Here is a 23343-nt window from a genome sequence, read left to right on the forward strand (position 1 = left end):
GCAGTTGAGCAACTAGTAGATAATTAAGTAATAAGGGAAGAGGTTTCTAGAGGGAAAAAGATTCTTTTTAAAGAATACTGTCATAACATGAATAAAGTACTGCTGCTATAATTTGCAGTGAAGAGAAAATTGTGTACTGCCTAATTTAATAGTGAGTAATAGGTATTTGACTCCTATTTTAAATGCTATCTGCAACTCTGCAGCCCTGAAAATATTGTTTTGTCTCTGTTTTATCCTCAAAAGAGGTCTGACGGATTACTCACTATGGTAGCAAATCTTTTTTTTAGATGCACTGGATTTGTTTCGTTATACTTCGGTTTGGGGGCGAGTAGAATAAAAACTCTTTAAAGTTTTATTTAAGAAAAAATGAACGCAGAGATTTGTATTGAACTAATATTGCATGCAAAAGTTACCCTCCCTAATACAATTATTACTTGTCTTAACTGTAGTAATATCTTTAAAAATGTACATTAAGAACCAAATGCTGTTCTTTCATGTACATCGACTTCATTGTGGGACCTGCGAAAAGGAGTCAGAAATTGGGTTTTACCCATGAGGAAATGTTGCTTGGCAAGATGAATTAGCTAATTATAACATTTATTGTTGTATTTCTTTCCTTTGCAGCTAAAGCAGATGAAGCATTAAAGGCTAAAGAGAGAAGTGAAGAAGAAGCGAAGAAAAGGAAGGAAGAAGGTAAATTTTTTAAATTCAATAACAAACTAAAATGCAGTAAGTCAGAAATTATGATTTTTAAGGGACCAGGTTCCAGTGGGGCTGCGTGATTTTCTTACAAGGGCGTCTGAAACCGAGGTGGCCGGTCTGCTGCTCCTCTGGTTCACCGCAGTTTTCTGCTCATGGTGTGTAAGATCAACCAGGACTGCCAAATGCACCAGAAATTTCAACAGATTTAAAAAAATATTTTAGCTGCCATTAAAGCAACCTAATAATTTGAGACAAAGTTATGTGTTAAGACCTTATGCCCAGCCAATACCACTGGTTTGTGTGCTGGATATGTTGCTTGATTAAAACAAGAGGTGGAGCAGTTACTTTTGTCTGTGTGGTCAGTCTGGATGATGTCACGAAGTTTCTCAACAAAATTTGGTGCACTGAAAGCTGGCAGGATCTGAGCTGTTTTCCTTTGCAATACAGTAGGTGGGAAGTTAAGGTATAACGCCTGGATAATTAAAACAAAGGTATTTTGCTTGTATGTCAGTGAGTAATGGGAAGAGACTTGAAGAAAGATGTTGAGGTGTTGGAGCGAGTGCAGAGGAGGGCGACCAAGCTGGTGAAGGGTCTGGAGGGTCTGACCTATGAGGAATAGCTGAGGGAGCTGGGGGTGTTTATCCTGGAGAAGAGGAGGCTCAGAAGTGACCTTAGTGCAGTCTACAACTCCCTGAAGGGAGGTTGTAGCGCAGTGGGAGTCGGCCTCTTCTCCCAGGCAACCAGCGATAGGACAGGAGGACACAGCCTCAAGCTTGGCCAGGGGAGGTTCAGGTTGGACATTAGGAAGCATTTCTTCTCAGCAAGGGTCATTAGCCATTGGAAGGGGCTGTCCAGGGAGGTGGTGGAGTCACCATCTCTGGAGGTGTTTAAGAAAAGCCTGGACATGGCACTTAGTGCCCTGGTCTAGTTGCCATGGTGGTGTCAGGGCAATGGTTGGACTCGATGATCCCAAAGGGCTCTTCCAACCTGATTGATTCTGTGATTCTGTCTTGTGGGTACGGTAAGCAGAGTGGGTTTATATAAGTATAATAAGATTGGGACTTGATTTAGAAATATATGATGCCTTTCCACAGGGAGTAGACACCAAAGTGCCATCTGTGCCTTCAAAAACATCCCCTTGCACTAAGAAGGCATCACAACATACGTTTTATATATATCAAAATAAACCCCTGTAAAAATCTGTAACCCCCTGAGTTGTCTAGCCTGGCAAAATGAAAACAACACCTGTATGTTCCCAGTACTCTGCTCTCCCAGCGTGGCGTGGCTCACTGCTAATTCCCTCTTTCCTGAATAGCCAAGGGCCACTCAGAAGATCAGGGCTCTGAGTATGGTTGTTTCGCCCTCTTCTGTAGTACAGTTTCCATCTGCTGCGCGTAGTCTTTGATAGCTTTCTGGGAGGATTAGGTGGAGCAAGATTATATGAAGATCTTAGTAAATGAGTTAGAAATCTAGGAACTCAGATTAATAAACTGTTTTTCTGTTCCCATGCGGTTGTGTTCTTGCGGGAGAAGTTGTCTCTGTCTTGTGATGGCTCCAGATGGCTCAAAGTTCAAGTGATCTCTTTTCTGACTTGTCTGCAAGATGGTACTTGAAATCTTTTTAATTCCCATTCTGATCATTTAAATGAACTGCAAATGGGAAGAGCTCCTCTCTTCTGCCATGGTGCTTGGAAAGGGCTGAGGCAGAAGTTCCTTCAGATTTTTTTGCTTCTCCTAACTTCTTCCTAAGCAATCATTCTGCTTGTCCTCCAAGGTGGCCATTGCTCTGAGACGGGCCAGGCATCAGGCTGCTGGTGGGAGGTGATGAGCATCGCTTGGGTTGTTTTTTTTTCTTCTCTCCATCACTTACTAAACTGTGTTTATCTCAACCCATGATGGTTGGGTTTTTTTTTGCGTTTTCTCTTCCTGTTCTGTCCCTGGTCGTGCTGGGGCCAGTGAGCTGTGTGGGTGCTTATCTGCTGGCCGGGGTCAGCCCACAGCAAATCGTTCCCTCTCCGTCACCGGGCTGGGCTGCTGTGCTGTACGGTTCGCTCTCTGCATGGAGGATGTGTTCAAAAAGGCCGGCGGGGTACGGCGGGCGATGGGATAACCGGCCATCGGGGACTGACCAGGGCTTGACTCCGAGGCTGGAATATCACAGAATCACAGAATCAACCAGGTTGGAAGAGACCTCTGGGCTCATCGAGTCCAACCATTGCCCTGACACCACCATGGCAACTAGACCAGGGCACTAAGTGCCATGTCCAGGCTTTTCTTAAACCCCTCCAGAGATGGTGACTCCACCACCTCCCTGGACAGCCCCTTCCAATGGCTAATGACCCTTGCTGAGAAGAAATGCTTCCTAATGTCCAACCTGACCCTCCCCTGGCGAAGCTTGAGGCTGTGTCCTCTTGTCCTATCGCTAGTTGCCCGGGAGAAGAAGCTGACTCCCACTCCACTACAACCTCCCTTCAGGTATTTGTAGATAGTTATAGATAGTTATAGACTATATAACTAGGAGAACAGTCACCGAAGCCTGTTGCATTAATGACCCCCATACTAAACTGTTTTACGATGCGTACGTGACCCCGGTGCTGGATTCAGAATGTAGCACTTCAGGGATATAGGAAGAAATGTGTTTTATGAAATAATGCCAAGGATAGCATTTCAGTAGATGGCTAGTGTTTCTGGTCTGGGGATCTCTACCAAGTCTCTCCAAATTAAGTTTTGAGTTCTGCTGAGTTAAAGCTTTGAGTATCCTCCACAACTTCATACAGGACTAATTTCCCGTGGCAGAATTACATTAGGCCCGCTGGGCCAGGCGTGGGCAGCATCACGACTGAATTGATGTTATTCACCTCAAGACAGAGAGAGCTGAAAAAATAAAGCATCGTTCCCCAGTTCCAGACATCCCCACTCAGCTCTGAGTCTGTGCACTGAAATCTCTTTGGAACTGGAAAAAGTATTTGGTAAAATATCATAAGTTTCTCTTAAAATAGCTCAAGGTGGCTTTTCTATCTTTGAGAAAAAACATTTTAAAGCCCTCAGCTCTCACTGCTTCGAAGGCAATTTTGCAGATTTCAAGTTAGTGGAATAATATTTATTAGCAAGGAAAATTTAAAACCGTTTTCCAAGTGGTAGGAAGTATTGCATGCATGTCTACGCAATGGTAGCTTAGGACCTATCAGGAAAAATTTCTTCACTGAAAGGGTTGTCAAGCATTGGAACAGGCTGCCCAGGGCAGTGGTGGAGTCACCATCCCTGGAGGGATTTAAAAGCCGTGTAGATGTGGTGCTGAGGGACATGGGTTAGTGGTGGCCTTGGCAGTGCTGGGTTAACGGTTGGGTTCTATGATCTTCAAAGTCCTTTCCAACCAAACTGATTCTGTGATTCTATGATTCTATGACTTACCTACAAAAGGTAACTCAGGAAAAGTCTTTGAATCCATGGCTGTAATGAAGTCCATTCCAAATCAAAATAGACTAATCATTCAGTTTGTTTTACTTGGAGAGGGTGTGTATGGTACTGAGGAAGAAGAGGCACACGGACAAGTGGGACAGCCCAGGTGTGCTCCGTCCAAGAGGGGAGGGAGGGGAAAGGGGCACGTGCCATTCTGGATGACAAAGGGCCCAAGACAGCTCTACAACTACCTGACAGGAGGTTGTGGTGAGGTGGGGGTTGGTCTCTTCTCCTGGGTAACCAGCGATAGGATGAGAGGAAATGGCCTCAAGTTACGCCAGGGCAGGTTCAGGCTGGATCTTAGGAAGAATTTCTGCACTGAAAGAGTCATTAGGCATTGGAAGGGGCTGCCCAGGGAGGTGGTGGAGTCACCATCTCTGGAGGGGTTTAAGACAAGACTGGACATGGCCCTTAGTGCCCTGGTCTAGTTGACAGGGTGGTGTCAGGGCAATGGTTGGACTCGATGATCCCAGAGGGCTCTTCCAACCTGGTTGATTCTCTGTGTGATTCTGTGATTCAGGACATGGTTTAGCGGGCACGGTGGCGTTGGGTCGATGGTTGGAATTGATGATCTTTTAGGTCTTTTCCAACCTTAACAATTCTATGATTCTATGTGCCCCCTTGGCACCACAGCACCCGGGTTTTGGAGCCATCCAGCTGTGCTGGGCGAGCGGGGCAGCCTTTCCACCTGCAGTGGGAGATTCGCTGTAGAAATGGAAGAGATTGGCTGGGGCTGGGGGCCCGGGGCTCTGCTTGCACGGATTTGCAGCGTATATTTTGCAAAATCCACGTGTGGTTTTGTCGTTCCATCCCATTGTGAGTGGCTCATGGTAGCAATTGCTTTGCCTACAGTGATTATAAAGGGCGACCACGGAAAGGCGAAGGGAAAAAAGAGGGTTGGTGGGTGAATTGGAAACAATGGTAACTCACAGCGAAAGCAGGAGGAAAACTTCTTTTCAATTTATTAATAAGCACCATAAAAAGTGTCCTGTGGTGTCTTTGAAAAAGCCGTAAGGATGTTGTACTGTTCTCAAATGAATAGAAAATGTTTCCCGAAGAGAAGCTTGTTAAATAAAATCCATCAATTAGTCTGAGGAGTTAGCTACCAATTAAGAATGTTTAGTTGATTGTGTGATTCTGTTTTATTTTCACTGGAAAATAAATGGTCTTATTAAATTGTGTATCAAGTGTTTAAGCGTACCAAGCCCACGTAAGATATCCAGAGAAATTGCACCATGGAAAACACCAGTTTTGTGTAGGTTTATGTCCCAGATGTATTTACAAACAAGACATTTCTCCTTCTTGCATCCATCGTGGTGCACGTGCTAGAGCGTGTTCCCTTTCCCCTCTCACCTGGACGGCTCTGCCGGGTACCGTGGACATTTTTTGCTTGCAAGAAGAGCTTTTTGCAATTTATCTTCTTCCTCACTTCCTCCTATGGCTTCTGTAGCCAATTTTGAACCCTCTTTGATTCATTCCTTTGTAATTCGTAACTTACCTCCAGCTGCTCGGAGGTGGGACGGAGAGGCACGTTCCTCCTGTTCCCACCTTTCCCATGCTTGGTACAAAAAGCGCTGCGATTATTTCACCCACTTGAGACTGATTTAGGTTTTGTTTTCTGTTTTTGGTTATGTGGAGAACAATTTTCTATATTTTTGATCATTAGATTCTCACTGGATTAGCTTGTATTGCATAAGTGGGGATAAAAAGTGAAAAATCACTTCTGTTTGATTTTTTTTTTTTTTTTTTTTTAAATTCACACAACTATTTTATTATGTGCATAATTGTTCTTAGCGATTCCCTGCCAGCTCCCTCGAGCCCTTCTAGTTAAAACCTTAATAAATTGTATAAGGAATGTCCAGTTATAAAAGTTACCCTGTGTTTTGGCAGTTGTTGCTTGATGAACCTTATTCTGTCTGTTCATCTTCAAGCAAGAGTGCTTAAAATATCCGTAGATTCAACAATAAATTATTGCAAAGCATTTTCAAAGGTCTTTAAAAAAAAAAAAACCACTTTTTTTCCCAAAAATTCTAAATTTTGAATTTTGAAAAAATTTTGAATTCTCCAATCTTCACCATTTTATGGTTTTAAATATAACTCTCCAAAAGGTGATTTCTGAGCTGTCAGCCTGGGTAGGCAGCAAGTGCCTGCGACACCGTTGTGACCTTTACTCAGGAGAAGTGGAGTGTCCTCGCTGCAGGAAGCAAAACCACCCGTGCAAATAAAGCAATTGTTCCTCAGCCCGTGAAAACTGGTTATTCACCCCCCGCCCTATAGCCGTGGTGTTGTAACATTGCTTTTATTGTAATTTTATTGCCAAATCAGGTGTGAGATTAGATGTTGGATGTTACATGTAATCTGCTCGGAAATCAAATTATTTGACCTCCAAGCCCACCGCTGCCCCCTCCTGCTGGTTTGCTGTTAAATATGCAGCGTTTTCCTGTCATGAATACAAATCGAGGACAAATTAGAGTCTACAGACAGCTGACCTGAGCTCCAGATTAGAGACTGGGGGCTTGTGCTGTTTTAAATGTTTTAATTACCATAGTCCCTATAGCCAGTTGAAGGACACACGCACCAAAATGATTTCTTTTTTTGGTGACAAAAAAGCAAAGAAAGAAAGAAAAAGGCTCCCTCCGTCTCATTTGAATTTTTCAGTTTGATTCCATTTGCACTTCCATTGGAGCTATGCTAATTTGCTGCATGAAATTAGGTCTATTAATACAAAATGCACTACTTTTATAGGAGTATTTTCAGTGGAGGGCTTTGGCTACTTTGTTTTTGTTTGCTTGTTTCCGTTCGGGACTGCCTGAAAAATGACATCAAAGTCTTAAAGGGATTTGACTGTCAAACTTGATTTTCACTCCAAGCCACATTTGAAGTAGCTGAAATGGGTAATAGCAAGAGTTGAAATAAAGCACGCGGTGTGCTGAGAGAGGAAAACCCGGGTGTGCTGGGTTGTGTTACTGCAAGATTTTTGGACCGTTTCTCTTAGTATACCACGTGTAATAATATTTTTAAATTTTTAATTTAAGCTACATCTTGTCGTGAAGCAGTTGGGTGGGGAGGAGGAGCTGGGGATGGAAGTGCATGTACAGAGTGGTTTATCTCGGATAACGAGGAGAAGAAGTTTTTCAGAACCAGCTAAACATGGTTTATTCTTTAGGTAACTGGGTGGGACGGTGGTGCTGGTATTGTCCTCACGCCTCCATCCTGGAATCTGCATTTTCCGTTTCTCGGGTGTGCTGGCCCGGTGGTGAATTGATTAGTTATGCCTACGCGGTAAGCAGGGAAACATTTTTATATACTCTGGGGAAATAAATTTGGCAGAAAATCAGCATGAGTAGATTTAATTATCACTCGGAGACCTTTCCCTTTTCTGGCTTAGTGATCCTGAAACTCGGCGTGTTTCACTGAAATCTGTGTGGACGCTAAGCTTCGCTTCCCAATTTGTTCCTCCGCGCAATGATAAGCCAAGCAATTACTGGTTTATTGATTTTTCATCATGGCAAATTTAAAGTTGATTTTTTCCTGAAAAGGCAGGGGTGATTAAGTGTTTCCCCTCGGTTTAGTACAAGAGAGCTGTGTGGCAGAATCTAATATCCTGAGGTCAACCTCTGCAGGCAGATAATACGGTGTCTTGGCCACGTGTTAAGGAGAGAAATCAGGGCTACAAATGTGATAGGATATATGTGGAGACAGTTTAATTTGCTCCATTTATATGAACAAGTCATGTGGCACATGCTTGGAAAACATCGTTTTGAATAGGCTTGGAAATGAAGCCCACGTGGGCAGGAGGAACGAGGGAATGCAAACGAGAGTGGCATTAAAGCACTTAGTGCTGGGAGAGAATTGTCCCTTAAACAGAGAAATATAACAAATCTTGATTTGTCCTCATAGGGAAAGCACATAATGTTTTACAGCACTTTTTGGAACATGTGGATTAATAGGATTGAAATCAGAGCAGGAAAATTCTGCTTTGCACAACTGATATATCGCCGAAGCCTAAAGGGACTTTTAAAACAGTGTATTTTATGGATTTAGGTAAAATAGCATATATATGCGTACAGTAGGTGGTTTTAAAGCATTTTTTTCCTATCTTTATATTTCATATCAAATAAATATGTAAATCTAGTTTAAAATTTAAAAAAAAAAAAAAGGAAGATAACTTGCACGTACTTAAGGAGTCATTTTGATCAGTTTGGGAAGAATCTCAGCACTTTCCCAGCGATCTGCTCCCATTTAACTCAGAACGGCGGAGGACGGCATCGCCGTGGGGTTGCCATGAAGGCATGGCAGAGAAATTAAACTGGTAGAGCTTTAACTAATGGATGGGAAACGTATGAAATGTGGTTTATATAAATGCGATGGGCTCTAGTTGTAATATTTGAATCCAGATTGTCAGTGCCTCAGAGTCTGGATTTGGTTTGGCTGAAGTGTTATCATTAAAACACTGCGGATCCTTGGCCTGAATCAACCCCATCCACTGCATAGCCTCAGAGCTACATTTTTGATTTGTAATTCTCTTGTTCCACCATTTCAGCGTCTCTCCGTAGTATTATTAGAAATTCAGATGAAAAAATTCCGATAACTCCCTTTTTACTAAATAGTGTGAATAAAATGCTATTTTACTAATCAGTTTAATTAGATGTCGGAAGCATCAGGTTTGCTCTGCTGTGCCTTCTGCGTACGCGTGCTGCCTGGTATCGCACCAGCGTGATGCAATTAGAGCTCCCCTTTAAGCTCGTCTGGGCTTCCTGAACTCTCAGTGGCAACAAACCGAGATCAGAATTTCCTACCAACAATCCTCCGTAGAAAGACGGAGCTGCAAGGGGTGCTCCCTGCTACCTCCTCAATGAGCGGGGTGAATTCATCCCAGTGCCTCGGCTCACAGGGGGACTTTGAGGATGCAAAGCCTGCACGGATTTGAGATGAGGGGGAACAAAATAAAGGTTAGTATGTACAAGAAAGCCTGGAGGACCCAACTTTTACACCCTCCCTTAATTATAAATTCTCCATGTATTCCAGACTATAAGCTCTATTTTTTTATACTCAACCTGTTGGACAAGAGTTCTCAGATGGAGAGTCTAACCAGTAGTTTATCCATGACAAAATTACTACTTTACTTCACACTTCCTATAGTAAAAGTTAAGACTGTACCTTGATGTAATTGGTATTAAAAACACAGGTTGAATCTGCTAGGAGGAGATGTGATTGCACGAGGTCCAGCCGCGTAGTTGTAATAAGTTAAAGTACTTTACTCAATGATATATTAGGATGCCCTTAAGTTCATTAGTCATTGCCTTAGGTCAGAGTTTATGTTCAGTAAATTTTATCGAAGTTCATTGTTATGGCAATGACCTGAACTCAAGTCTGTTGAGTCTCCAAATTGTTTAGTATAGATAATATATTTAGTGTAGATAGGTGAGGTGTTTTTTTTTTACTTTCTTACCAAAATTGTAATTTCAAATCTTCCCAGTTTTGCCTTCCTAATGGCAGATTTGAAGCGGAGTGGAGGTCTCCGCAGCTCCACCCGTCGGGTCCCTCGTGAGCCAGTGTCGCTTCATTAGGCTGACACAAACACCTGGTGTTGCGCTGCCGCTCTCGGGGGGATGCTTCAGCATCTGGCGCGCGCTGTGATCTTTTTTCATGTGTGTTTAATCTTTTTATTGACGTTTTATAATTAAAAGTAAGCAGGAACGAATCACGGATAATATAAAAATGTGAAGTTTTGTGCGGTTGCAGTGGCGTAGTGCAGCACATTAGGAAAAGCATCCGAATGATAATAAAAAAAGGTGCAGGATGAAATTGCAGCGTGGAGCGTGGCATCTTTGCTGGCTGCTCTTCTTCCCCAACAAAGCCCATCATCAGAAAGGGGATCGATAGACCCCCATAGATAATGGCTATTTGCATAATCAATTCTAGGCTTTTTATTAAAGCTTCTGTAATTAATAATCGCTTTAAAATGTGTTCCTTAAATTGTGCCCGCCCCTCATCCTCTGCCCCTCTGTATTTCGTCCTTCCCTCTCTTCTGTGTCCCCTGGGGAGCCCCCGGGGCAGGCGCCCCGTCCTGCCGCGGGTCGGGCCCTGGGGATGCGCTGCCCGGGGTCGGGCTGTCCCGGTTTCACCGATGCTGCTGGTGCTGCAGGCTCACCGAGGGGCTGGGCTCCCTCCTCTGCCACCCGCCTTTGTGGCCAGCAGGTTGAGGGAGGGGATTCTGCCCCTCTGCTCCGCTCTCGTGAGACCCCCCCTGCAGTGCTGCATCCAGCTCTGGGGCCCCCAACATCAGAAGGACACGGAGCTGTTGGAGCGAGTCCAGAGGAGGCCACGGAGATGCTCAGAGGGCTGGAGCCCCTCTGCTCTGGAGACAGGCTGGGAGAGCTGGGGCTGTTCAGCCTGGAGAAGAGAAGGCTCCGGGGAGACCTTCGAGCAGCCTTTCAATACTTAAAGGGGGTTTATAAGAAAGACGGGGACAAACTTTTTAGTAGGGCCTGATGCGATAGGACAAGAGGTTCTGGTTTTAAACTCAAAGAGGAGAGATTTAGACTAGATATAAGGAAGAACTTTTTTATGCTGAGGGTGGTGAAACCCTGGCCCAGGTTGCCCAGAGAGGTGGTAGATGCCCCATCCCTGGGAACATTCAAGGCCAGGTTGGACGGGGCTCTGAGCAACCTGATCTAGTTGAAGATGTCCCTGTTCACTGTGTGTGGGGGGGACACTAGGTGGCCTTTAAAGGTCCCTTCCAAGCCAAACCACGCTGTGAGCCCATGATTTTCCCCTACGGCAGAGCCAGGGGACTCCGGGTGCCTCCCAGCCGCCATCGGCCCTGGTGAGTGGGGGGATGCAGGAGTCAGGGACTCTCCTCCTCAGTTTGAAAGTGCGCGTGTGGCCAGGGGAGCTTGGATTCAGAAGCCCTGATTTGGCTTGGTCTTAATGAGCACTTGACTTTAAAAAATGTATTTATGTTTTCATAGCACCAGCAAAGTTCCCCAAAGAGCTGATAGGAAGGTCTGTTGCAACAGCACATCGCTTTATCGGCAACGTTTGACAGGGAGGGAAATGAAAATGCCCTTGCTCTTAAAAAGTGTGTTTTCTTGAATAATTTTGAGTTGGGAACCATTAATGTAGCGAAACAGCACATTCTTCTTGTCATCGCCAGGGTTAAGTTTATTCATGTGTGTTTTTATAACCCTGGTCACATGATATTCCAGTTTGTATTTTTTTCTGTGTACTGAGTTAAAAGGAATTGAAATGTTAATTACTTCCTTAATGTCCGATTCCAGTTGCTGTCCTGGGCATGGGACTGACACCCCAGTGAAGGGGCGGGCTGCTTCTGTACGGTATTTCATCAGGAAGCACAGAGGCTGGGCTGGAAAAGTCTTTGAAGACATCAACAGTCTTCGGTTTGTGCAGAAAGAAATGATTTAGAGAAACTGTAATGCTCCTCTGAGATCATGTGTAACCTGAAGCACTGAAAAAATACAGGGGGAATAAATTGAATAAATAAAGAGGGAAATTGCCTATGGATGTCTCTAGTTCAGGTATTTAAAAGGACAGAGTCAATTCCCCCTGGTAAAATCATGCTTGAGTTTTACATGAAGGACATCACATATGTTCTGTGATGGCATTTAAATCCAAAGCTGACATTAATAAAGTTTCAAAACATCAGTGATCTGGTAAGTTAAAGATAATGGGAAATTATATCCCATTTGGCTATGGCGACCAAGCTGGTGAAGGGTCTGGAGGGTCTGACCTATGAGGAACGGCTGAGGGAGCTGGGGGTGTTTAGCCTGGAGAAGAGGAGGCTCAGAGGTGACCTTAGTGCAGTCTACAACTACCTGAAGGGAGGTTGTAGTGCAGTGGGAGTCGGCCTCTTCTCCCAGGCAACCAGCGATAGGACAAGGGGACACAGCCTCAAGCTTGGCCAGGGGAGGTTCAGGTTGGACATTAGGAAACATTTCTTCTCAGCAAGGGTCATTAGCCATTGGAAGGGGCTGCCCAGGGAGGTGGTGGAGTCCCCATCTCTGGAGGGGTTTAAAAAAAGACTGGACATGGCACTTAGTGCCCTGGTCTAGTTGCCATGGTGGTGTCAGGGCAATGGTTGGACTCGATGATCCCAGAGGGCTCTGCCAACCTGATTGATTCTGTGATTCTGTGAATATAACGGGCGTCTTTCAGGAGTGGAAATGCCTGTGCCAGAAGGGGCAGAGCAGGGGGACGTGGTAAGGACGCACAGAAGGAAGGAGATTTTGGCTGTTCAGCATTGCTAACTTCCAAAGGTTGCATGGGGTTTTGGGTAGAAATATCCCTTTATCAATAAATGGTCACTTGTTGGTGGCAGGGCTGGAACAGTGGCAATGTTATTGAGAAACGAGTACAACTGAAATATTTGTTAAATTCACAGCCTGACCCTAGGTAAGCACACAGCCCTGGGCCAGCTGCCCTTAACATCCTAAAAAGCCAGATTTGTAGTTTTTTTAAAAATACTTTAAGCATAAACTGTCAAAAGAACAGTATGAGGGGTTTAGGAAAAAAATGGGATAGATTGATTTTTCCTGTAATTATTTTAAGAATATTTTAGTCAATTCTTGCTGAGTTGTGTAGGCTGGGCTGGCGAGGTGTCCGTGGGGCTGGGGTGTCCATGGGGTAGGGGTACCCACGGGGCAGGGGTGTCCATGGGGCTGGGGTATCCGTGGGGCTGGGGTACCCATGGGGCAGGGGTGTTCATGGGGCTGGGGTGTCCGTGGGGCTGGGGTACCCACGGGGCAGGGGTGTCCACGGGGCTGGGGTACCCATGGGGCTGAGGTGTCTGTGAGCTTCCTTGAGCTCTGCCCCAGGGGCAGTGGGATGTGCAAGGGCCACGTCCACCCCAGGGCACCCCGAGTGGCGTCTCCATCTGCTGATGGGCTGAGCAAGCCGGATTATTCGCAATCAAGCGTAATCTGGAGCCTTAGGAATGTTGCCACTGTGATTTAATTAGGCAAAGATTATTAGGGGTGGTGTGTGTTAACCTACTGCAGTGAAATCACCGTTGGAACGTGACCGGTTTATCACAAGCATCAAATGCCTGCAAGGACTGGGCTTTCTTAGAGGGGGGAATAAGCGGAGAAAACTGATCTTGAAATATTATGTGTTGCAGAAATTACATGTTTGCTGGAGAAAACCTGTGCTCGTGCCCCTCTGTGCTTCTGTGCCTTGTCTAAGGTTGCCGTTGGTGTTGTGCTTTTCAAATTTTGTTTACTGGCTTTCCGGCTGCAGGTTGTGTGGGTAAAATACGGCTTTGAAGATGAAGTTCTAAAGGGAATAAAGCAAATACAATAGATGGAGTGGCCGTTTGTCAAGAAACCTCCACGAGCCGTTAAATGCTGCTTTCCAGTTTAGGTGTTATAAAAATGAGAAGTGTGCTAATATAGGGCTGTATTGATCAGGAACGGCCCCCACATCTCGCTCTAGGAAACATCATGGACTGCGGTGAGTTCCTTCGCGACATGGCCAATCTGTCCTCAAAATGTCTTGGCTGCCTTTTACCCACTTGCTCTCTGGGTTTACGTAAAAAATGTGAACCAGAATGGAAGTTTCATGAGCAGAAAATAAGGTTGTGTTGATATGAAATAGCCTTTGAGTGTAAAGGCTCCCTGAGTGCTTGCTGTGATTCATGCACGCAGAAGATGGGCTCTTCCAGATGTATTTTTAATGCATACTTGCACTCTGCAGAACTAAATTTTTGAGGAAAACTTAAAAAAAAATAAATTTCCTTCTATTAGATTGATTTAAGGGTGTTTGAAGTGGGACACGCTTATAGGAGCCAATTGCAGAAGACCATCAAATAGTCAGTTTTTAACTACTTGTGTTCTAAAAGTGAAAATACAGATGAACTTATGGTCTCACAGGGCAATTTATGACTTTTTTTAAAAAAATTAAGTGTCTTGAAATGGTCTTCAAAATTTAAGACAGATGAAAACCCAAAATGGCTTCTGTACTTCATTAGCGTTGTGTATTTTACTGTTGTCTTTATGGCATTTATTTGTGCTAAAGGGTAAGTCTGAGACAAGCATCAGTTAAGGTAATGGGATTGTAAAGCAATCACGTAATTAGTTATCTGACTTCAATCATTTAAAAAAAAAATTTATAGCTCCATATTGAAAAGCTCCTTCTAAAAGGGAAAATAAACAATGTGGTATGAAACAAGGAGCAGGAGGAACTGCCGGGGCGGGCAGCAAATGGGCAGGGAGTTCTCATCTTGGAAAGTAAAAAGATCTGATTTTCGGTCCTCTGAGGAGCCCCGTGAATAATCCCAGGCAGCAAAGATGGGGATTTGGTCAGAGATCTAGAAATGAAGGGTTGTGGGCAGCAGCTGATGGGACTGGGATTATTTTTTTCCAAAGAAAATGGAAGGGGAAGAGAAGTCCTCTGGTTTGCTCAAAGGTGAAGAGCTGCTCTGAAAGAGGGTGGCTGGGCATGTGGCCACCACACGCATTGCCAACGTAACCATCGTCTCCTCCTCCACCTGAGGCATTCCTTTTGTCTAGTAAAAAGAAAAGAAAAATTATCCAGCTTAGGAGAAAGCTATATTTTTTACTGCTTATTTTTTATATTCCAACTTTATTTAAAAAAAATGCCAAAACCAGAAGAAAACTCAAGGGTTGGGGGGGGATTGTGAGACGTTGGTTTCCAGGTGTGGTACTAACTGTATACAGAAATGGGCAATGTGGAGATGTGTTTGTACCATCGCAATGTGCGTGTATTGTGTCTGATTTAGCAGATTATTCAATTTTCAGTTAATTCCTTTTGAAACAGTCTTGTTTTAGGAGCTGAGTTTGCTGTTCTGTATTGCAGAATTCCCCAGTTTAGGATACCAAGAGCATCCTTTTGGGAATTTCTATGTATTTACTTATTTCCCCCCTATAAAAAAAAACAGATTTCTCCAGAAATACGAGGCATATTTATCCACTCATTAAATATTTCCCTTAAATTCTGAGGTTTGGTCTTTAAATTTCCATTAATTTGCACTGTTTGGCCTATTGAGGTTTTCATTTGTCAAAATTGTTAGCTCTTGGGTATTAGTTACGCAAATATTGATGTGTAGCTTTGGCCTGTTAGCTATCAATTGGAATCAGAAAATCAATAGACTTAATAGCTCCTCATTACAGAGTTGATGCATTTGCAAGGCTGAGTCGCGTATTGTCGGGGAACAATCAATTCGGTCAAAAACTATTACACCATCACCAGCGGGAAGGGTTTCATCGTGTTTTGGTGAGTTTCTAGTTGAGCTGAGCTTCCACAGTGGCTCTAGACATAAAATAACCCTCTTTTGGGGTCTCTCGTGGAGTTATTGAGTCAGGGGCGTGGGGGACAGCTTTGGCGGTGATAGCAGAGACTCAGCAAACTCGTGACGTGCTGTCCTGTGGCACGTCCTGGTGTGGTTTGTATAAACAGGTTTTTTAGGTGAAGGCTTTCTGGCTGCCAGCAGTAAGGATGATTTCCTAACGCTGTTATCTGTGATGTTTGTGTCTGTGATGCAAACTGAGAACCTGAAAACTGGAGTGGTTCAAGGCCAGGTTGGATGGGGCTTGGAGCAACCTGGTCTGGGGGAAGGTGTCCCTGCCTGTGGCGAGGGGGTTGGAACTGGATGAGCTTTAAGGTCCCTTCCAACCCAAACCATTCTATGATTCCATGATTCTATAAATAAATAAATCAATTTACTAGCTGTAAAATTATTAAATAGTATAGATGCTTTTGTGGGTTGTAAGTTGTGAAAATTTAAAGCAGAGCTGTTTCTAAGTAAAAGGTAGACAGCCTTTTAAATGCTGAGAGGATTTTTGGGGGAGAGGGTTTCTTTTCCTTTTAATACATCTCTATAATGGGCAAAACTTGTCTCATTGTAATCTTAGTCTGCTTTTTCTCTTCTCAAAAGCTGGAGCTCTTGCGTAGCTCCTGCCCCAGCTTCCCCAAGATACAGGCTGTGATCTCTCTGTCCCACGATATTCTGGGGATCAAGGCGTGATTAGCGAACTCTGAGGGTTGAAACTAGTTGCCTTGTGAACTATAGATGAAGGATTACGGTCTCTAAGTCCATATTTTAAGGCTCCAGAAATAAGAAAAGGAAAATCCGCAGGCGAGGGCTTTGGGAGATGCTGTGTGTGGGCGCGTGGGGCTCACCCTGCCCCACCAGCCTGGTATCTCGGAACGAGCATTCAACCTGCTCGTTACTCCATTAAAAAAAAAAAATGATTAATTTAACTTAAATATGTGTGTACTATAAAATCTCTCATGTGTTTATTGAGCTGTACTGAAGGACGAATCATTAGCGTACGAGCAGCTGCTTTCATTCTCCTCCTGTGTCGATACAGCGTGATGGAAACGGATCCCAGCGACTCCTGCTCGGGTGCTGGGCTTGGGGTGCTGTTCCCTGAGGTTTGTGGGGCTTCCTGGAAAATCACAGTGGAAAATTATCCCTGTGTTAAACTTCTTAAAAGTTGGGCATCATTTAAGATCTTTTAGCCGTTTAGTTATAACGAACACGCTTCGTAATTAAACATTATGACATAGAGAGTTAAAAAGCAGGAACAAAGATCTCAGTGAGGGTACGAGAGCTGTAGCCTGATTTTATGTTAAAGTGTATACTTAGAGGAGTAATTGAGTAAGTTGCTCAATGAGAAATGGCTCTATGGACTTCAAATGAATTAATTATTTGCAGTTAGAAGAGCTTTATCTTTCTGATTGAGACTAAAACCCTAGAAACACATAAGCATTTCCTCTAAGTTCATGTCTAAGTCATCACGCTGAATTTAAAAGAAATATGTACATTCAAAGCATCAAGCATCTAAATATTTGCCGTTTATTAACTTTAATTCTATGTTGCTGTTCTCCAAAGTAATTGCAAGAAAGTTGTGTCGTTCATTTTAAGTATTTTTCTTCACTGGCAAAAGATAGGTTATTAAAGTCAGAGAAAAAATCCAGGTGCTCGGTAAACATGTAGGATGAGTGAAATACAGGCTAAATTAATGATATTTAAGGTGACATACATAATTATAACAGAAAGGTCAGGGTAGGTGGCAGCCTTCCCAAGTATATAGAGTGTCAGAAAAATCCCCAAAGTATATATTTTAATTGAGTTATGTTTTCTTTCCTTCTCATTGAAGCATTAAGGTATTACCCCAGTCCTGGGCCTGTGTTCCTATAATTTAACATGGCAAAATTCCCAGATCTACATTTTGACGGTAAAACCACATCACGCATAGACTCCTTCCAGCAATGAAATACCACTTTGTATTTGTCTCCAAATCATCAGTTTCTTTTTCAATTTGAGCAAAAATATATTTAATATACGGGGGAATAAATTTTACAAGGGTGAGGATGACTTGAACACTATTTTTGAAGTGTGGGAAATGTGTGAAAAATGGAAGAAGCCACCAGAGGCAACAGAAACGAAGCAAATTGTACAGCAAAGGGCAAATAAACCGTGAGCAGAGTGTGCTGAGGAGCAGGGCTGGTTGGGCAAAGAGGCAACAGGCTGAGCCTCGGCCGTAGGTCTAACGCTTAGTCCTGGCCCAGGCTCCAGAACAGCAGGAGCTGGGTCGGTGGCCAGTGCCCTGGACAAGGGCTAGGGAGGAACCGGCCACGGATGAAACCCCTCGCCGAAGTGACTGACCACACGCCCTCCCTTTGAAGATTTATGCTCATTAAAAACAAAACAAAAATTGAATAGTACAGTCAGCCACTTAGCTTGTAGCTTTTCTTGGACTGAGGCTGGCTTAAAGTGCTCGTGCCAACAGCAACAGAAAGCTGGAGGGATGTTTTACCCCCTCTCCATCAGTACCGAGGGCTTTTTCCATCCAGAAAGAGGCCTTCAGGGGCTCCGTGTGCTGGGACAGGGGGAAAATTACTACACACATTCCCCAGAGTAGGAATTTATTATAATTGTTTTCTCCAATAACAATTGCAAGAAAGTGTTTTTCTCCCTCTTTTTTTTTTCTCTTTGATTTGCCTCCAGCCCATCCCAGTTAGCCAGCATCCCTCCCTCTGCTCCCCCAGTTACCCTTAAATACAGCTCAGTGCTAATGCCTGGTGTGTGGGGAAAGGGACAGAATCAGTCAGGCTGGAAGAGCCCTCTGGGCTCATCGAGTCCAACCGTTGCCCTGACACCACCATGGCAACTAGACCAGGGCACTAAGTGCCATGTCCAGTCTCTTCTTAAACCCCTCCAGAGATGGTGACTCCACCACCTCCCTGGGCAGCCCCTTCCACTGTCCAATGACCCTTGCTGAGAAGGGTATTTATCTGAGAGACCGGAGTGAATCTATGGGATAAGTATGAGAATTAACTGAGAATTGTCTTGTTTGTGCCGACTAAGGCCTAGATGAAATGGGATTTTAAATACATGTATCATATTTTGTTGGTGCTAGACAGATGTTTAGCTGGTGTGAACAGCACTTTCTCCTGCACCAGCTAAAGGCCTGGCCCAAGAAAGAAGCGGAAAAATAATTAAAACCAACCAAACGATGATTTGCTAATCTACATTTCATTTTTCCTTCAGCCACTTAAATCGTATTCAGTGTTTGAGGGCAACCAGAGGTGGTTGTAGCTCCTGTGCGTTTCCCCTGGTGTGTTACTGAGAATCAATATATGGACTGGAGTAAAAGCAGGGGAAGTTACTGCCATTGACACCGAGCATCACAGTGGCACCGCGTGTCAGCGCGTGATGCTGCGCGACTGTTACGGTGCACATGTTAAATTCTGTGGTTCCTCTACGCTGTACGTGGTGGGGTGTGGGTAGATAGAGCAATACTTTTATTTATCTGAATGTGTATAATAGATACATGTATAGGTTTAACACAGACAAATTGTTATATGTATATGTAATATATCCACTCGTTAGTTTGTACATACAATATAGAGGTTATTTGGGATAGAGATATATAAAAGATAGAAGAACCCAGTAATTGCCTTTAAGATCAGAGCACAAAGCATTACCTTGGATTTTTACAAGGCCAGCGAGCAACAAAAGAGCAGTAATTTATGAGCTCAGCGTAAAAGAATAGCATAATTGCATTAAAAATTAATGCTAATGAACACTAAAATGGGGAAGGTGGTTATGATGAAAGTTTGTATTCATCTTCCCTGGTTTGAATGATGGCTAGTGGCTTGATTAATGGCTTAATTTCTATCAATTAGCGGGGAAAAATCTCCTACGAGACAAGGGTAAATTGAGCATTGAATTACATATCTTGCTTTTGTGTGCTGAGAGAAGAGAGCGGCGTATCTCTGATATTAGCCACGGTGACAAATGCGGTGTGCCTCGCTCCGGCGGCGCTGGCTCTCCCGGGGGGCCGCTGGCCCGCGGTGCTGGGCTGGGGGTGGCCAGCAGCCGCCTGGCCACCACTGGCCCCCCATCCTGCGCGCCCTCCTCCCCAGCCGCCGTTTCTTTTGCTCCTTTTCTTCAGTGAAGGAAAATATCCAACAATTTTAAGCGTATTAGGGCTGTTTCGTACCACTTTATTAGCTGAGTTTGACTTTTTCCTTGAATAGTTTCAAAAATACCCTAAAATGCCTCAAAGTGTGAGTGAATGTAGGAGCTACCACGCGTGTGAGCGGCGCGATGGTGGAGGTAACCCGCGTGCAGGTTAAACGTGTGGCTAAAGCAGAAATCCAAATGTTCCTGAATTGCTTAAATTAAATATTCCTAAATTCAGAACTCATTTGCTAAAGTTTACCACCGTGTCTTCTGCTTGATTTTATACCCAATATTACCATTCTTTTTAAAGAAAAAAGCTATTAGTGTCCAGACTTATTTTAAAATACTCTGAAAGCTGGGTTATAATTATAATGTATTAAAATAGCAAGTTGTAAGTACTCTAGTAGTACTCTAGTGTACTAGAGTACTTACAACTTGCCATTTGAATACATTATAATTGTAGTACCAGAGTACTTACAGTTAAGTTTGAAGAATACAAATTAGCAATAAAAACTTTCTCTTCCACAGAGTATGTTTTTATTGTTTGTGCAACTTTGTGCTGGAAAAACTTCTTTCTTTGGGAATCTGTCCAGCTAGGAAAGAGTGTGACCGAGCGTTGAAACTGCGCTTTGACGCAGCTAAAGGGGATCTGGGAGTGTTAGAGGCATCCAGCAGTTTTCACCGTGGCTTAAAGCTGTTCGAGGGAGGAGGTAGTTCTGAAGCTAACCCCGATTCCCCTCGGGCTGCCCGGCGGTGGTCGCCCCGGCAGGGATGCTCGGCTCGCAGCACCTTCGGGGCTCCTCCTCCCCGATGCTCCGAGGGGCTGCGGGGACGCGGCCGGCGCTGTGCGTGGCTGTGCCTCCCTCTAACGGCTGGCCCTGCCGAGGCTGGCCCATGGCGGGGCTCCCCGCGCTGCAGAGCCGGGCTGGGGTGGCCTTCAGCCCTGGGGGCTCCCACCACTGCCCCGGGGGCTCCCACCTCAGCCCCGGGGGGCTCCCACCACTGCCCCGGGGGGCTCCCACCACCGCCCAGGGCTCCCACCACCACCCAGGGCTCCCACCGCCGCCCAGAGCTCCCACCACTGCCCAGGGCTCCCACCACCACCCTGGGGGCTCCCACCACCGCCCAGGGGCTCCCACTGCCGCCCCAGGGCTCCCACCTCAGCTCCGGGGGTCTCCCACCACCGCCCAGGTCTCCCACCACCGCCCCAGGGGCTCCCCCCGCCAGCCAGGGCTCCCACCTCAGCTCCGGGGGTCTCCCACCACCGCCCAGGGCTCCCACTGCCACCCCAGGGGCTCCCACCACCGCCCTGGGGTCTCACCCGGCTCAAGCCAGGCAGAGGGAGAAGGGACTTGGGAACACTGCGCTAACACAGCAGCGAGCGGGAGAAGTTCGTTCCTCTGCTGATTTGCTCTGGGTTTCTGTAAAATGATGGTGCTGGGGTGGCTGGTGCAGGAGGTCTCGCCTTGGAGGTGGGCACCAGCGAGGTTCTCCCCCCCAGCACCCTCGGACGTCGGCGCTGGGACACGGGGAAGGTGTTAGGGCTTGGGGTCACGCTCTGCAACACCTGCAGGCTCAGGTGTGTGCCTCTGTGCCAGGGACAGCCCTCACTGGCCACTGCTGGTTGTCTCCTGGGCAGGGAAAAGATCTGAGGGGGGGAAAAAACCCTAAGGGGAAAATATTTTCCTCTTTAGCTGGTTTATTTAGTCTGGTATTTATTTGTGTTTTCTTCTTTTAATCTTCAACTCATAAACAAAAGAGCAGAAAAAATAGCAACTTTTTTTTTTGCAAGTGTTTCAAAGCATATTACTTAAAATGTATTATATTTTAAATTAAGTTAAATTAACCAGCTATATCGCTTTAAATGTAATCAGTAAAAGCTGAAGAAACATATATTCTGAGGAATATTTGAGGTTTATTATATCATTGCTTTGATTCGTAAGTCAGACCCACTTGAAAGAAAACTCTTTAGGTAAAGGCACGGGTTCATTTTCATGGTCAGGATTACAGATGAGCAATGAATCCAGTGAGCATTACAAATTTACACCTGAAGATTATACAAGAAATATTTAAAATATGTTTTTATTTCACGGCTCATTCACAATTACTCATTTAATGCTTCTGTTTCAGTGCTTGTTAAATTCTTAGCGGCATTCATCACCAGTTTTGTCCTTAAAAATAAGCAAAGAAACGGGAATATTTTATGTAGAGCTTGCAGGCGAGTTACTTTTGCTTTTATCCAGTTTCTCTGGTGTTTCTAATTACTGTGTGTGTGAAATATTTGAATGGCTTCTAAAGGATTGATCTAGCTGAGGGATACAGTTTATTTCTAAAGTGGCATTTGGAATTATTGCTGATATGGACTAATTCAATATGAAAATAGCAGCTGTAACAGATGTATGTGTGTGTATGTATATTTTTATATATATGGGAAGATGTAAATATAGATGTGGAGTGTAAAATACTGAATCATCTCCAAAGGACAACGTTCCCACTTAAATCCTCCGTGCCTGGGGTAACTGGGGCAAAACCCCTTCAATTACTATAAAATCATGTTAACTAAGAGTTCCCCTAAAAACGGCCTCAACAAGCCCTAATACAAGATTTAGTTTATTTTTTTCGCTATAACACGGTAAAAAGACTTGCTGTGCAACGAGTTAGTATTGATTTTTTTTTTTTGTCTGTAGCCTCTTAGCTTTCTGACTCCATTATTTTTGATTTTACTATGAAATACGTATCCTTTCTACTGACATCTGACAAACAACATATGGAAGTCATTTTATCTACCAATAATGTGTTTGTCAAGAAAATCAGACGCTAATGGCTTATGCTTCCTCCAGTCCATTTTCCCCAAGTTAATGTCACTGATGTAATTCTAAACATTTAGTGATTTTTTTTGCCCCTTTAATAATTTGTCATTCCCATAGGTTTGAGTAAGATTTACGTAAGTTACTATAGCAGGCTGGGAACTGACTGTAGGTTTTGTGAAGTAAGAGTTGAGCAACTGATGTTAAATCCGCGTTCACGTGCCGTTCTCTGATACCCGGTTTTAACACTGCACCCACCAGCTACGCCCCGTTCCTTATTTACCCACAGACCAGATGTACCCAAGAGCTGGATGAATTCCAATTCCCTCTCACTAGCAGGGCATTAGTATATTTAGTTTTATGCTTCCTATGGGATCCGTAGGAATCTTTTTGTCCTGGTTTGGCCTAAACCAGGCCAATTTTCCTTTCAGTGATTTTTTACTTTCAGCTGAGTCTCTTCTAAGTAACTGCACTTTCTGAAACTCACTGCATGTTTTGCAGACAGTCTCTGCTTCTGGGACTGATAACACTCGAAGTTTGTAGTTACCACTGAGGGCTGTTAAGCTCTTTTTTGTCAAATTCACCTAACGATGTAACTCTTAATGCCAAACCAATCACATAGCTTGTCATGAAGAGAACACAGATGATGGCGCATCTCTCTGGACATCCGCAGCTGAAGCCGAATTCGCCTCCATACAAGCAGAAGTAGTTTCACTGCTACATACAGCTGGTACTCCACTGAGTTGTCTGCACTGTCCCCGAATCTTTAACTTCTCCAGGAAATCCTCATGCCATAAATCTAGCAGTTATCCTGCGAGGACATCTGTAGCAAATTCTTCAGTTAGCATCTCGGATGATGTCATACGTCGAACAATAATGGCCAACTCACTGTTGTTATTTTTACTAAAGGAGAGAGTTTTTC

The 23343-nt window shown here is 44.3% G+C and overlaps 1 protein-coding gene across 3 annotated transcripts in view; it reads left to right on the top strand.

Moving 5' to 3' along the window:
• The window catches only part of RSRC1 (arginine and serine rich coiled-coil 1), a 150344-nt gene that overhangs the window by 123417 nt on the left and 3584 nt on the right, over positions 1–23343 (top strand). For all 3 annotated transcript variants that reach the window (XM_068406657.1, XM_068406655.1, XM_068406656.1), the window contains one exon: positions 625–693. In XM_068406657.1, coding sequence (XP_068262758.1) covers positions 625–693 — 69 coding nt within the window. The remainder of the gene's footprint in view (positions 1–624; positions 694–23343) is intronic.

Source organism: Nyctibius grandis, chromosome 8, assembly GCF_013368605.1.
Source record: "Nyctibius grandis isolate bNycGra1 chromosome 8, bNycGra1.pri, whole genome shotgun sequence".
Lineage (NCBI taxonomy): Eukaryota > Metazoa > Chordata > Aves > Nyctibiiformes > Nyctibiidae > Nyctibius > Nyctibius grandis.